The sequence below is a fragment of the Bufo bufo genome, chromosome 3 (assembly GCF_905171765.1).
Source record: "Bufo bufo chromosome 3, aBufBuf1.1, whole genome shotgun sequence".
NCBI classification, from domain to species: Eukaryota; Metazoa; Chordata; class Amphibia; order Anura; family Bufonidae; genus Bufo; species Bufo bufo.
In genome coordinates this window covers 3939198-3953438 of record NC_053391.1, presented here as the reverse complement: position 1 = coordinate 3953438, position 14241 = coordinate 3939198, and the positions used below count along the sequence as shown (strand labels likewise).

The following is a 14241-nucleotide window of genomic DNA, read 5'->3' as shown; positions in this document are numbered from 1 at the left end:
TACTGTCTTCACAGTCTACTGGGGCTGAATTCAGTGTTTGGGGGTCGTCTGACAAACTGTCTCCGGCCACTAGACCCAGAAAGTACAATCTCACTTCCATCAGTCCACAGAATGTCTCTTCAGGCCGTCAATGTGCTCTTTGGCAGATTGTAAGCTCTTCAGCACACGTCTTGTTTCCAGCAGTGGGACTTTGCGGGGGCTTCTTGCAGATCGCTCGGCTTCACATCGGCGTCTTCTCATTGTAACAGGACTCACAGGGAACTTTACACCTTCTTTCATCTTCCTGGAGCTGATTGTTGGCCGAGTCCTCACCATTTTGGCTATTCTTCTATCCATTCCAATGGTAGTTTTTCGCTTTCTTCCACGTCTTTCAGGTTTTAGTTGCCATTTTAAAGCATTCGTGATCATTTTAGCTGAGCAGCCGATCATTTTCTGCACTTCTTTATATGTTTTCCCCTCTCCAATCAACTTTTTAATCAAGGTGCGCTGTTCTTCTGAACAATGTCTGGAACGACCCATTTTCCTCAGAATTTCAGAGAGAAATGCACTGTAACCGGCAGGTACGACATCTGCTGCCTTCCTTCCTTCCTTAACTAAGGGCAATAATTACCATCTGCTTTTCAAAGAATGAATGTCCTCACTCATTGAACTCCACACTGCTATTATTTTGAACATGCCCCTTTCAATTAGGGATTCACTTACTGAGAATCCGCAGCATGCATGTCCTGACTGTAGGGTTTCTCTCTACTACACCTGCTAGTAAATTATCTGCCATGTAGAAATATAATTTCTACCAAAAACAGTGATTGATCAGGTTAGTGATGTCTGACTGCTATTATTTTGAACACAACTGTATTTTTGTTTGCCTACACTAGAGGGATGTCCAGAATGAACGGCCCCATTAAGGTTTTGACACATCTCAATGGGACTGAGGTCAGGACTTTGACCCAGCACCTCCAGAACTGTCACCTTGATTCTTCTTAGCCCTTTAGAGGTGACTTGTGCGCTCTGGGTTTTTGTCTTGCCACATAACCCAACTGTGCTGGAGCTTCGGGTCATGAACTAATGGGTTCTCCTGATGATTTCCGATGGAGCACAATTCAAGGTTCCATCTATGATGACAAGTCATCCAGGTCCTGCCCCAGATCATTACGACCATCACGTCTGACTGTTGCTATGATGTTCTTACAGTGGAATGGGATGTAACAGGAACCATGCCTTCCATAAAGTTCCACCTTTGACTCATCAGACTACAAAATATTATCCCAAAAAAGGTTAGGCGTCATCTCGATGTTTGGCAAATTCAAAACAAGTAGATTGACCTTTCCTGGGGCAGCTGAGATCTCCAGGTCTACAAATGTTCCTCTAGGTTCTTCTGTGACCTCCTTGAGTTGCTGATGCTCCTGATGGATTTTGGTAGACTGGTCGCTCCGGGGAAGGTTTTCACCATTAGTGGCAGTCACTATAGTTCACCAGAGCCTCAGCGATGGCGCTGTAACCCTGTCAAAGACTTTGCTTGGCATCTGTATATGAATGTCTTTAGTACATAGCTGTATCATGTGGGGGTTTAGGAGACCTTCCAGCTGCTTCACATCACCAGGCAGGCTCTATGAAAGTGATCTCCTGATTCATGCCGCCGGGATGCGGAAACACAAACCAACTGTCTACAGAGTCACTGAAAGGGGGCAATTACTTCCTCACATGGGGCCAGGTTCATATAAAATCTGCTGTGATCGCTCAGGGTCTCGGTGTCTGACATTAATAGTCGTCTGATGATCTGAAATGCCTGACAAACATGCTAAACTAGAAGACACAATACTTCTCCCAGCCCTGTAGATAACCTTCTGTACTGTCTGGTACTGGTCCCATTACATTCTCCCCCTCTCACCCCTGGTCTTATTCATGAGATGACTGTGCCGATCCACCCCATGCACAGGAATGCCCAGCAGAGCCTGCATGTGGGGAGCTGCCGGACATCAGCGCATCAGTAGGATTCTGCCTGGCTGAGTGCAAATCCCACTCCGGCCTGATGAGGGGAGCATCCGAAACAGCGGTCTACGGACGCATCTCTGGCTTGGATATTTTCCCTTAGGCTTAGTTAAAAAGGTGGACTTTGACTCAAAGGGAGCCACGTCCAGAAGGTGGCGCTAGTCAGATGGTTCTCTTTCTTGGGAGATGCCTCTTTGCCCATTATTTTCCCATGGAACATTGCCAAAAAGTCTCCCTTCACAGCCAGTCTCTTTAAAGGCTATGCTCACCTTTGTGGACTTTTTATTTTATTATTGCATTGTACTCATTTCGAGCTAAAAACATTTTTCAATTGTGAACCACTGTCTGTGTGCAGCCTTGAGTTTATCTAGTAGCAGGCTCTGAATTTTCACTCTGTTCCGTCAGGCAGCTCAGCTGACGGCTCCTTATCTCTGATCTTATAAACACTCGTTATAGCTCAGTGATAAGAAAGTGGCTTTAATAAGTGTTTATGACATTTTAGAGATCAGGTTTATTATATGACGCTGATTCACACAGCTGGGCAAACAGTTAAAGCTTTGTGACAGAATGGCTCAATATTTTTAATAATTATTTTTTTAGCCCAAAATGGGTAAAATGCAATCGTAAGCCCGTGAAGGTGTACATAACCTTTTAAGGAACAGCCGGTACCCCGCCTAAGACCCCCAATAATAACATCACCCTGACTGTCTCTGGCGATACGGTATGAAACATTAAAATTCTCTCCTAAACAGACCTGACACAACTTTGACAAACCCTCCGACGTGAGCAGTATTAGGTCAGGATGGCTTTTTGGTTTATGGATATAAATCATTTTCACATTCACTGACGGCAAGCAGAGATCTTGATAATAATGAGGAATCGAAGCAGAACATGATCCAATAATTGCATGGGGTATCCCTCTTATAATACTAGCATATGACTCTGACCTCTAGGACCCTCCATCTCAACAACAAAGAGGCCGAGGTGCCTTCACAGCAGCGCTCCCATCCAGCCACTGTGCAGGACACTAACGCAGCGGGGAGCTGTGACCCCACTATTATGAGGACGGGTCATCACTTCCTGTAATAACCACTGTGGGGCCCCGGAAGAGCCGTTTTCAGGGATCACTGCGCCCGCTGAGGTTGCGTTCCTTGTGCTGACCTACAATGAAGAGTTGTTGCAGCCTCTATGGATTGCAGAAGCAGGGGGTGCCCATACTCTCCCCAGGACCACCACATCCTCTCAGTATGGATATAACAATGAGATCAGTGTCCCCGGGTGACCGAGCTGCTGTCACCACGTGTATCACAGGATTCCTTCATTGTTTTTAAGTATAAAAAAATATGTAAGAAAATGGTAAATGAAATTGGTATAAAAAATAAATCCCAAAAATTCATGTAGAAAGCAGAGGAGAGCGTTATAGTAAGGTCATGTGGAGAAGCACGGATGCGAGGCCCGAGGACTGTGCGCAGAGGTGAAGAGCCGCTCAGGAGGTCCAGGCTCCAAAATCTGAACAGTCACATCTCCTCCCCCGACTGCAGGATGCTGCAATATACATAGTGCCGGGCTGCGGCGTCCGAAGAGAGCGATGTGCGATCCTCCAGAGCAGAGCGATCAGGAAGCTGGGGAGAAAACACAGGGACGGGTTAAGGGCAGCCATTATCTTCCACTAGTAATACACCCTGCATACAGGAGCCCAGCCACAGGAAATCACAAGGTCCGGGCACCTGTGGTCACATGATCAGTCACATGACTACCCTAGGCACTGGCTCCTCCCCCCTGGTGCCCAGGCATTCACTGAAGCTCAGGACCGTGAGAGGCATGCTGGTCAATCCCTAGGGCAGTGGTGGCGAACCTATGGCACAGGTGCCAGAGGCGGCACTCAGAGCCCTCTCTGTGGGCACCCGCACCCTGGAAAAAGTCTATGGTGTACCAATATGTCTTAGACTTTTCCTGCCATTCATCAGTGCAGGCGCTCTATGAACAGCACAAGCAGCGCAGGCGCTCTATGTACAGCACAGGCAGTGCAGGGCGCACTATGGGCAGCGCAGGCGCACTATGAACAGCACAGGCAGCGCAGGCGCACTATGAACAGCACAGGCAGCGCAGGGCGCTCTATGAACAGCACAAGCAGCGCAGGCGCTCTATGAACAGCACAAGCAGCGCAGGCGCTCTATGAACAGCACAAGCAGCGCAGGACGCACTATGAACAGCACAGGCAGCGCAGGACGCACTATGAACAGCACATGCAGCGCAGGACACACTATGAACAGCACAGGCAGCGCAAGACGCACTATGAACAGCACAGGCAGCGCAGGGCGCACTATGAACAGCACAAGCAGCGCAGGCGCACTATGAACAGCACAGGCAGCTCAGGGCGCACTATGAACAGCACAAGCAGCGCAGGCGCACTATGAACAGCACAGGCAGCTCAGGGCGCACTATGAACAGCACAAGCAGCGCAGGGCGCACTATGAACAGCACAGGGCGCACTATGAACAGCACAGTCAGCGCAGGGCGCACTATGAACAGCACAAGCAGCGCAGGCGCACTATGAACAGCACAGGCAGCGCAGGGCGCACTATGAACAGCACAAGCAGCGCAGGCGCACTATGAACAGCACAGGCAGCTCAGGGCGCACTATGAACAGCACAAGCAGCGCAGGCGCACTATGAACAGCACAGGCAGCGCAGGGCGCACTATGAACAGCACGGTCAGCGCAGGGCGCACTATGAACAGCACAGGCGCTCTATGAACAGCACAGTCAGCGCAGGGCGCACTATGAACAACACAAGCAGCGCAGGCGCACTATGAACAGCACAAGCAGCGCAGGCGCTCTATGAACAGCACAGGCAGAGCAGGGCGCACTATGAACAGCACAGGCAGAGCAGGGCGCACTATGAACAGCACAGGCAGCGCAGGGCGCACTATGAACAGCACAAGCAGCGCAGGCGCACTATGAACAGCACAGGCAGCTCAGGGCGCACTATGAACAGCACAAGCAGCGCAGGCGCACTATGAACAGCACAGGCAGCGCAGGGCGCACTATGAACAGCACAAGCAGCGCAGGCGCACTATGAACAGCACAGGCAGCTCAGGGCGCACTATGAACAGCACAGGCAGCGCAGGCGCACTATGAACAGCACAGGCAGCGCAGGGCGCACTATGAACAGCACGGTCAGCGCAGGGCGCACTATGAACAGCACAGGCGCTCTATGAACAGCACAGTCAGCGCAGGGCGCACTATGAACAACACAAGCAGCGCAGGCGCACTATGAACAGCACAAGCAGCGCAGGCGCTCTATGAACAGCACAGGCAGAGCAGGGCGCACTATGAACAGCACAGGCAGCGCAGGGCGCACTATGAACAGCACAGTCAGCGCAGGGCGCTCTATGAACAACACAAGCAGCGCAGGCGCACTATGAACAGCACAAGCAGCGCAGGCGCTCTATGAACAGCACAGGCAGAGCAGGGCGCACTATGAACAGCACAGGCAGCGCAGGTCGCACTATGAACGGCACAGGCAGCGCGCACTATGAACAGCACAGGCAGCGCAGGACGCACTATGAACAGCACAGGCAGCGCAGGGCGCACTATGAACGGCACAGGCAGGGCGCACTATGAACGGCACAGGCAGCGCAGGGCGCACTATGAACGGCACAGGCAGCGCGCACTATGAACAGCGCAGGTGCACTATGAACAGCACAGGTTGCGCAGGCGCTCTATGAACAGCATAGTCAGCGCAGGACGCACTATGAACAGCACAGGCAGCGCAGGACGCACTATGAACAGCACAGGCAGCGCAGGGCGCACTATGAACAGCACAGGCGCTCTATGAACAGCACAGTCAGCGCAGGGCGCACTATGAACAACACAAGCAGCGCAGGCGCACTATGAACAGCACAAGCAGCGCAGGCGCTCTATGAACAGCACAGGCAGAGCAGGGCGCACTATGAACAGCACAGGCAGCGCAGGACGCACTATGAACAGAACAGGCGCTCTATGAACAGCACAGTCAGCGCAGGGCGCACTATGAACAACACAAGCAGCGCAGGCGCACTATGAACAGCACAAGCAGCGCAGGCGCTCTATGAACAGCACAGGCAGAGCAGGGCGCACTATGAACAGCACAGGCAGCGCAGGGCACACTATGAACGGCACAGGCAGCGCGCACTATGAACAGCGCAGGTGCACTATGAACAGCACAGGCAGCGCAGGGCGCACTATGAACGGCACAGGCAGGGCGCACTATGAACGGCACAGGCAGCGCAGGGCGCACTATGAACGGCACAGGCAGCGCGCACTATGAACAGCGCAGGTGCACTATGAACAGCACAGGTTGCGCAGGCGCACTATGAACGGCACAGGCAGCTCAGGGCGCACTATGAACAGCACAAGCAGCGCAGGCGCTCTATGAACAGCACAGTCAGCGCAGGACGCACTATGAACAGCACAGGCAGCGCAGGACGCACTATGAACAGCACAGGCAGCGCAGGACGCACTATGAACAGCACAGGCAGCGCAGGGCGCACTATGAACAGCACAAGCAGCGCAGGCGCACTATGAACAGCACAGGCAGCTCAGGGCGCACTATGAACAGCACAAGCATCGCAGGCGCACTATGAACAGCACAGGCAGCTCAGGGCGCACTATGAACAGCACAAGCAGCGCAGGCGCACTATGAACAGCACAGGCAGCGCAGGGCGCACTATGAACAGCACGGTCAGCGCAGGGCGCACTATGAACAGCACAGGCGCTCTATGAACAGCACAGTCAGCGCAGGGCGCACTATGAACAACACAAGCAGCGCAGGCGCACTATGAACAGCACAAGCAGCGCAGGCGCTCTATGAACAGCACAGGCAGCGCAGGGCGCACTATGAACAGCACAGGCGCTCTATGAACAGCACAGTCAGCGCAGGGCGCACTATGAACAACACAAGCAGCGCAGGCGCACTATGAACAGCACAGGCAGCGCAGGCGCTCTATGAACAGCACAGGCAGAGCAGGGCGCACTATGAACAGCACAGGCAGCGCAGGGCGCACTATGAACGGCACAGGCAGCGCGCACTATGAACGGCGCAGGTGCACTATGAACAGCACAGGCAGTGCAGGGCGCACTATGAACAGCGCAGGGCGCACTATGAACGGCACAGGCAGGGCGCACTATGAACAGCACAGTCAGCGCAGGGCGCACTATGAACGGCACAGGCAGCGCAGGGCGCACTATGAACGGCACAGGCAGCGCGCACTATGAACGGCGCAGGTGCACTATGAACAGCACAGGCAGCGCAGGGCGCACTATGAACAGCGCAGTCAGCGAAGGGCGCACTATGAACGGCACAGGCAGCGCAGGGCGCACTATGAACGGCACAGGCAGCGCGCACTATGAACAGCGCAGGTGCACTATGAACAGCACAGGTTGCGCAGGCGCACTATGAACGGCACAGGCAGCGCAGGGCGCACTATGTACAGCACAGGCAGCGCAGGGCGCACTATGTACAGCACAGGCAGCGCAGGGCGCACTATGAACGGCACAGGCAGCGCAGGGCGCACTATGTACAGCACAGGCAGCGCAGGGCGCACTATGTACAGCACAGGCAGCGCAGGACGCACTATGAACAGCACAGGCAGCGCAGGGCGCACTATGTACAGCACAGGCAGCGCAGGACGCACTATGAACAGCACAGGCAGCGCAGGGCGCACTATGAACGGCACAGGCAGCGCAGGGCGCACTATGAACAGCACAGTCAGCGCAGGACGCACTATGAACAGCACAGGCAGCGCAGGGCGCACTATGTACAGCACAGGCGCACTATAAACAGCACAGGCAGCGCAGGGCGCACTATGAACAGCACAGGCAGCGCAGGGCGCACTATGTACAGCACAGGCGCACTATAAACAGCACAGGCAGCGCAGGGCGCACTATGAACAGCACAGGCAGCGCAGGGCGCACTATGTACAGCACAGGCGCACTATAAACAGCACAGGCAGCGCAGGGCGCACTATGAACAGCGCAGGCAGCGCAGGGCGCACTATGAACAGCGCAGGGCGCACTATCAGCAGCGCAGGCGCACTATGAACGGCACAGGCAGCGCACTGAATGTAGGCAGGATATTATAGCTAAATGATAATGATACACTATATTGGACTGTAGTAATCAGAGTAAATTGCCGTGTTGGCACTTTGTGATAAGTGTGTGTGTTTTGGGTTGCAGTTTGGACACTCGGCCTCTAAACGGTTTGCCACCACTGCCCTAGGGTAATGTGCACACACAGAGGAGAGCGCGGCGCTGAAAGGGGCCCCACAAAACCCCATTCACACAATGCAGAAAATAATGATGTGGAAACAAGATCAAAACTGCAGGAAATGGAGCTGAACTTCGTAAAACCTCTACAGCTTCAGAGTGGACTTTGTTCAATTCATCATCATTTTCAAGATCTATGCTTGCTGTCAGTGAACAAACATTTTTACATACAAAAGTTGAAATCCTGTTGTGACTAACAAACCTTCAGCTGTGAGGGGTACTCCGTGTACAAGCATAGGGAAGTGTTATCAGAAACTCTCTGCACTGATACATTGTTACAACCCTCCAGCTGTGAGAGGTACTCCGTGTACAAGCATAGGGAAGTGTTATCAGAAACTCTCTGCACTGATACATTGTACCAAACCTTCAGCTGTGAGGGGTACTCCGTGTACAAGCATAGGGAAGTGTTATCAGAAACTCTCTGCACTGATACATTGTTACAACCCTCCAGCTGTGAGAGGTACTCCGTGTACAAGCATAGGGAAGTGTTATCAGAAACTCTCTGCACTGATACATTGTACCAAACCTTCAGCTGTGAGAGGTACTCCGTGTACAAGCATAGGGAAGTGTTATCAGAAACTCTCTGCACTGATACATTGTTACAACCCTCCAGCTGTGAGAGGTACTCCGTGTACAAGCATAGGGAAGTGTTATCAGAAACTCTCTGCACTGATACATTGTACCAAACCTTCAGCTGTGAGGGGTACTCCGTGTACAAGCATAGGGAAGTGTTATCAGAAACTCTCTGCACTGATACATTGTACCAAACCTTCAGCTGTGAGAGGTACTCCGTGTACAAGCATAGGGAAGTGTTATCAGAAACTCTCTGCACTGATACATTGTACCAAACCTTCAGCTGTGAGAGGTACTCCGTGTACAAGCATAGGGAAGTGTTATCAGAAACTCTCTGCACTGATACATTGTACCAAACCTTCAGCTGTGAGAGGTACTCCGTGTACAAGCATAGGGAAGTGTTATCAGAAACTCTCTGCACTGATACATTGTATAGTCAGGAGGAGCTATATGTTTAGTTGGTGATTTGATCACCAGTATTTAGAATATATGTAGACAATGTAGTAATGGTGATTTTAGGTTAAAACATAACTTTTAATATATACAATTTTAGGATGAGTCCCTAAATGCTATAATGAGAAATAAAGAAAAAAGTGCATGATGGCACCAGGGATACAAATGTGCTAGGTGCACGGCGGCACCCTTAAATAATATAGATGGGTACTTGCCTGAGATATAGAGACAGAGTGGAGGGGGTCACCTGGAGATGATCCGGTCCCTCTCTTGGAGCGCAGCGGCGTGTCCAGAGGCCGTGATGGAGGCTCCCCCTCCACTCTGTCTCTATATCTCAGGCAAGTACCCAGCCCTGATACATGACTAGAGCCCTCACTAAAGGCCAATACGTCTAAGTATCACCTGTGTCACATTTTCATCTTAAACTATATATGACGTATGTGCTGTCTGCTGACAATAAGCTACCAACACTGCACGTCATTCAATTACACTGCCCCTCTACGTGTGCCTAACATTCCCCTGATGAGTTTTATATTAAAAATGAAACATGCGTGTAGGGACTAGCTACACTAGGGCACAATAGGGCCAAGTAGCACAAGGGTGAGGTTCCGGACGGGGTCGTTCTTTTCAGAACGGGTGCTCCGTATATAGGACGCTAGGGGCGAGATAGTACCCATATATTAGGGCTGTCTAGGTACCCCTTACCCACTCATATCCCCGCCGGACCCCTTCTGCTCTTCTCTACAGCAAAATTTTCTTGCATTGGACATCTCCAGAGACCAGAGGACCGGGGCCATAACGGTAGGACCTACTGGTTATTTGAGGTGCCGCCGTGTACCCATCTATATTATTTAAGGGTGCCGCCGTGCACCTAGCACATTTGTATCCCTGGTGCCATCATGCACTTTTTTCTTTATTTCTCATTATAGCATTTAGGGACTCATCCTAAAATTGTATATATTAAAAGTTATGTTTTAACCTAAAATCACCATTACTACATTGTCTACTGATACATTGTACCAAACCTTCAGCTGTGAGAGGTACTCCGTGTGCAAGCATAGGGAAGTGTTATCAGAAACTCTCTGCACTGATACATTGTACCAAAGCTTCAGCTGTGAGAGGTACTCCGTGTACAAGCATAGGGAAGTGTTATCAGAAACTCTCTGCACTGATACATTGTACTAAACCTTCAGCTGTGAGAGGTATTCCATGTACAAGCATAGGGAAGTGTTATCAGAAACTCTCTGCACTGATACATTGTTACAACCCTCCAGCTGTGAGGGGTACTCCGTGTACAAGCATAGGGAAGTGTTATCAGAAACTCTCTGCACTGATACATTGTACCAAACCTTCAGCTGTGAGAGGTACTCCGTGTACAAGCATAGGGAAGTGTTATCAGAAATTCTCTGCACTGATACATTGTACCAAACCTTCAGCTGTGAGGGGTACTCCGTGTACAAGCATAGGGAAGTGTTATCAGAAACTCTCTGCACTGATACATTGTACCAAACCTTCAGCTCTGAGGGGTACTCCGTGTACAAGCATAGGGAAGTGTTATCAGAAACTCTCTGCACTGATACATTGTACCAAACCTTCAGCTCTGAGGGGTACTCCGTGTACAAGCATAGGGAAGTGTTATCAGAAACTCTCTGCACTGATACATTGTTACAACCCTCCAGCTGTGAGAGGTCAGGGCTGTTTTACTTACAATTATTATGTGAGGCATAATTTGTGTAAAATGCTGGTAAACCCCACTATTTCCTTGCAATGTATGAGCTCCTTCTGCAGCAAGCAGTGTTACTGACCTGGACGGATGGTCAGGGTGAACTCCTGCCGGGATGTCTTGGGGCCCTGCGCCTCCATGATGTACTGTCCACTGCAGTCCTCCTCCTTCAGGTCGCTCAGGGTCAGGCGCCCGGACTTTAGGTAGAAGGCTCCACCTCTGGGATATTCCGGACTCTTGCCCGCCTTCCAGCTCGCCAGCCGTTCCCCGTCTTTCGTCCAGGTGATTTGCTCTTCATTCTCCACAATCACCGGATACAATGTGATGCGTCCGGAGTTCAGTGCGGCATCTGGAGACGGAAACACACGGATGTCAGCGAGATCCGGGGAAATAACCGCAGCGCAACCGCCGCAGAAAGCCATAAACCTTCCCCGTGTAGAGCGACCTCATAGCAGCTGCTGCTCAGCCCCAACCACCCCCGCTGCTAATCGAGACACCTCCGCGGATGAGACTGCCCCAGTTATAGACTGCACAGCAACACACGCTGCTAATCGAGACGTCTCCGCGGATGAGACTGCCCCAGTTATAGACTGCACAGCAACACACGCTGCTAATCGAGACGTCTCCACGGATGAGACTGCCCCAGTTATAGACTGCACAGCAACACACGCTGCTAATCGAGACGTCTCCGCGGATGAGACTGCCCCAGTTATAGACTGCACAGCAACACACGCTGCTAATCGAGACACCTCCGCGGATGAGACTGCCCCAGTTATAGACTGCACAGCAACACACGCTGCTAATCGAGACACCTCCGCGGATGAGACTGCCCCAGTTATAGACTGCACAGCAACACACGCTGCTAATCGAGACGTCTCCGCGGATGAGACTGCCCCAGTTATAGACTGCACAGCAACACACGCTGCTAATCGAGACGCCTCCGCGGATGAGACTGCCCCAGTTATAGACTGCACAGCAACACACGCTGCTAATCGAGACGCCTCCGCGGATGAGACTGCCCCAGTTATAGACTGCACAGCAACACACGCTGCTAATCGAGACGTCTCCACGGATGAGACTGCCCCAGTTATAGACTGCACAGCAACACACGCTGCTAATCGAGACGTCTCCGCGGATGAGACTGCCCCAGTTATAGACTGCACAGCAACACACGCTGCTAATCGAGACGTCTCCGCGGATGAGACTGCCCCAGTTATAGACTGCACAGCAACACACGCTGCTAATCGAGACGCCTCCGCGGATGAGACTGCCCCAGTTATAGACTGCACAGCAACACACGCTGCTAATCGAGACACCTCCGCGGATGAGACTGCCCCAGTTATAGACTGCACAGCAACACACGCTGCTAATCGAGACGTCTCCACGGATGAGACTGCCCCAGTTATAGACTGCACAGCAACACACGCTGCTAATCGAGACGTCTCCGCGGATGAGACTGCCCCAGTTATAGACTGCACAGCAACACACGCTGCTAATCGAGACACCTCCGCGGATGAGACTGCCCCAGTTATAGACTGCACAGCAACACACGCTGCTAATCGAGACGCCTCCGCGGATGAGACTGCCCCAGTTATAGACTGCACAGCAACACACGCTGCTAATCGAGACGTCTCCGCGGATGAGACTGCCCCAGTTATAGACTGCACAGCAACACACGCTGCTAATCGAGACGTCTCCGCGGATGAGACTGCCCCAGTTATAGACTGCACAGCAACACACGCTGCTAATCGAGACACCTCCGCGGATGAGACTGCCCCAGTTATAGACTGCACAGCAACACACGCTGCTAATCGAGACACCTCCGCGGATGAGACTGCCCCAGTTATAGACTGCACAGCAACACACGCTGCTAATCGAGACGTCTCCGCGGATGAGACTGCCCCAGTTATAGACTGCACAGCAACACACGCTGCTAATCGAGACGTCTCCACGGATGAGACTGCCCCAGTTATAGACTGCACAGCAACACGCGCTGCTAATCGAGACGTCTCCACGGATGAGACTGCCCCAGTTATAGACTGCACAGCAACACACGCTGCTAATCGAGACACCTCCGCGGATGAGACTGCCCCAGTTATAGACTGCACAGCAACACACGCTGCTAATCGAGACGTCTCCGCGGATGAGACTGCCCCAGTTATAGACTGCACAGCAACACACGCTGCTAATCGAGACGTCTCCGCGGATGAGACTGCCCCAGTTATAGACTGCACAGCAACACACGCTGCTAATCGGGACGTCTCCTCGGATGAGACTGCCCCAGTTATAGACTGCACAGCAACACACGCTGCTAATCGGGACACCTCCGCGGATGAGACTGCCCCAGTTATAGACTGCACAGCAACACACGCTGCTAATCGAGACGTCTCCTCGGATGAGACTGCCCCAGTTATAGACTGCACAGCAACACACGCTGCTAATCGAGACGTCTCCGCGGATGAGACTGCCCCAGTTATAGACTGCACAGCAACACACGCTGCTAATCGAGACGTCTCCGCGGATGAGACTGCCCCAGTTATAGACTGCACAGCAACACACGCTGCTAATCGAGACGTCTCCGCGGATGAGACTGCCCCAGTTATAGACTGCACAGCAACACACGCTGCTAATCGAGACGTCTCCACGGATGAGACTGCCCCAGTTATAGACTGCACAGCAACACACGCTGCTAATCGAGACGTCTCCGCGGATGAGACTGCCCCAGTTATAGACTGCACAGCAACACACGCTGCTAATCGAGACGTCTCCGCGGATGAGACTGCCCCAGTTATAGACTGCACAGCAACACACGCTGCTAATCGAGACGTCTCCGCGGATGAGACTGCCCCAGTTATAGACTGCACAGCAACACACGCTGCTAGCTGAGACACCTCCGCGGATGAGACTGCCCCAGTTATAGACTGCACAGCAACACACGCTGCTAATCGAGACACCTCCGCGGATGAGACTGCCCCAGTTATAGACTGCACAGCAACACACGCTGCTAATCGAGACGTCTCCTCGGATGAGACTGCCCCAGTTATAGACTGCACAGCAACACGCGCTGCTAATCGAGACGTCTCCGCGGATGAGACTGCCCCAGTTATAGACTGCACAGCAACACACGCTGCTAATCGAGACGTCTCCGCGGATGAGACTGCCCCAGTTATAGACTGCACAGCAACACACGCTGCTA

General features: G+C 52.2%; 1 protein-coding gene across 1 annotated transcript in view; it reads right to left on the bottom strand.

The window, feature by feature from the left end:
• Positions 1-564: 564 nt before the first annotated feature.
• The window catches only part of LOC120994316, a 90555-nt gene continuing 76878 nt past the window's right edge, over positions 565-14241 (bottom strand). The window contains exons 9-10 of the mRNA XM_040422783.1: positions 11128-11394; positions 565-3611 (exon numbers count right to left, since the gene is read on the bottom strand). Coding sequence (XP_040278717.1) covers positions 3604-3611; positions 11128-11394 — 275 coding nt within the window. The 3' untranslated portion in view covers positions 565-3603. The remainder of the gene's footprint in view (positions 3612-11127; positions 11395-14241) is intronic.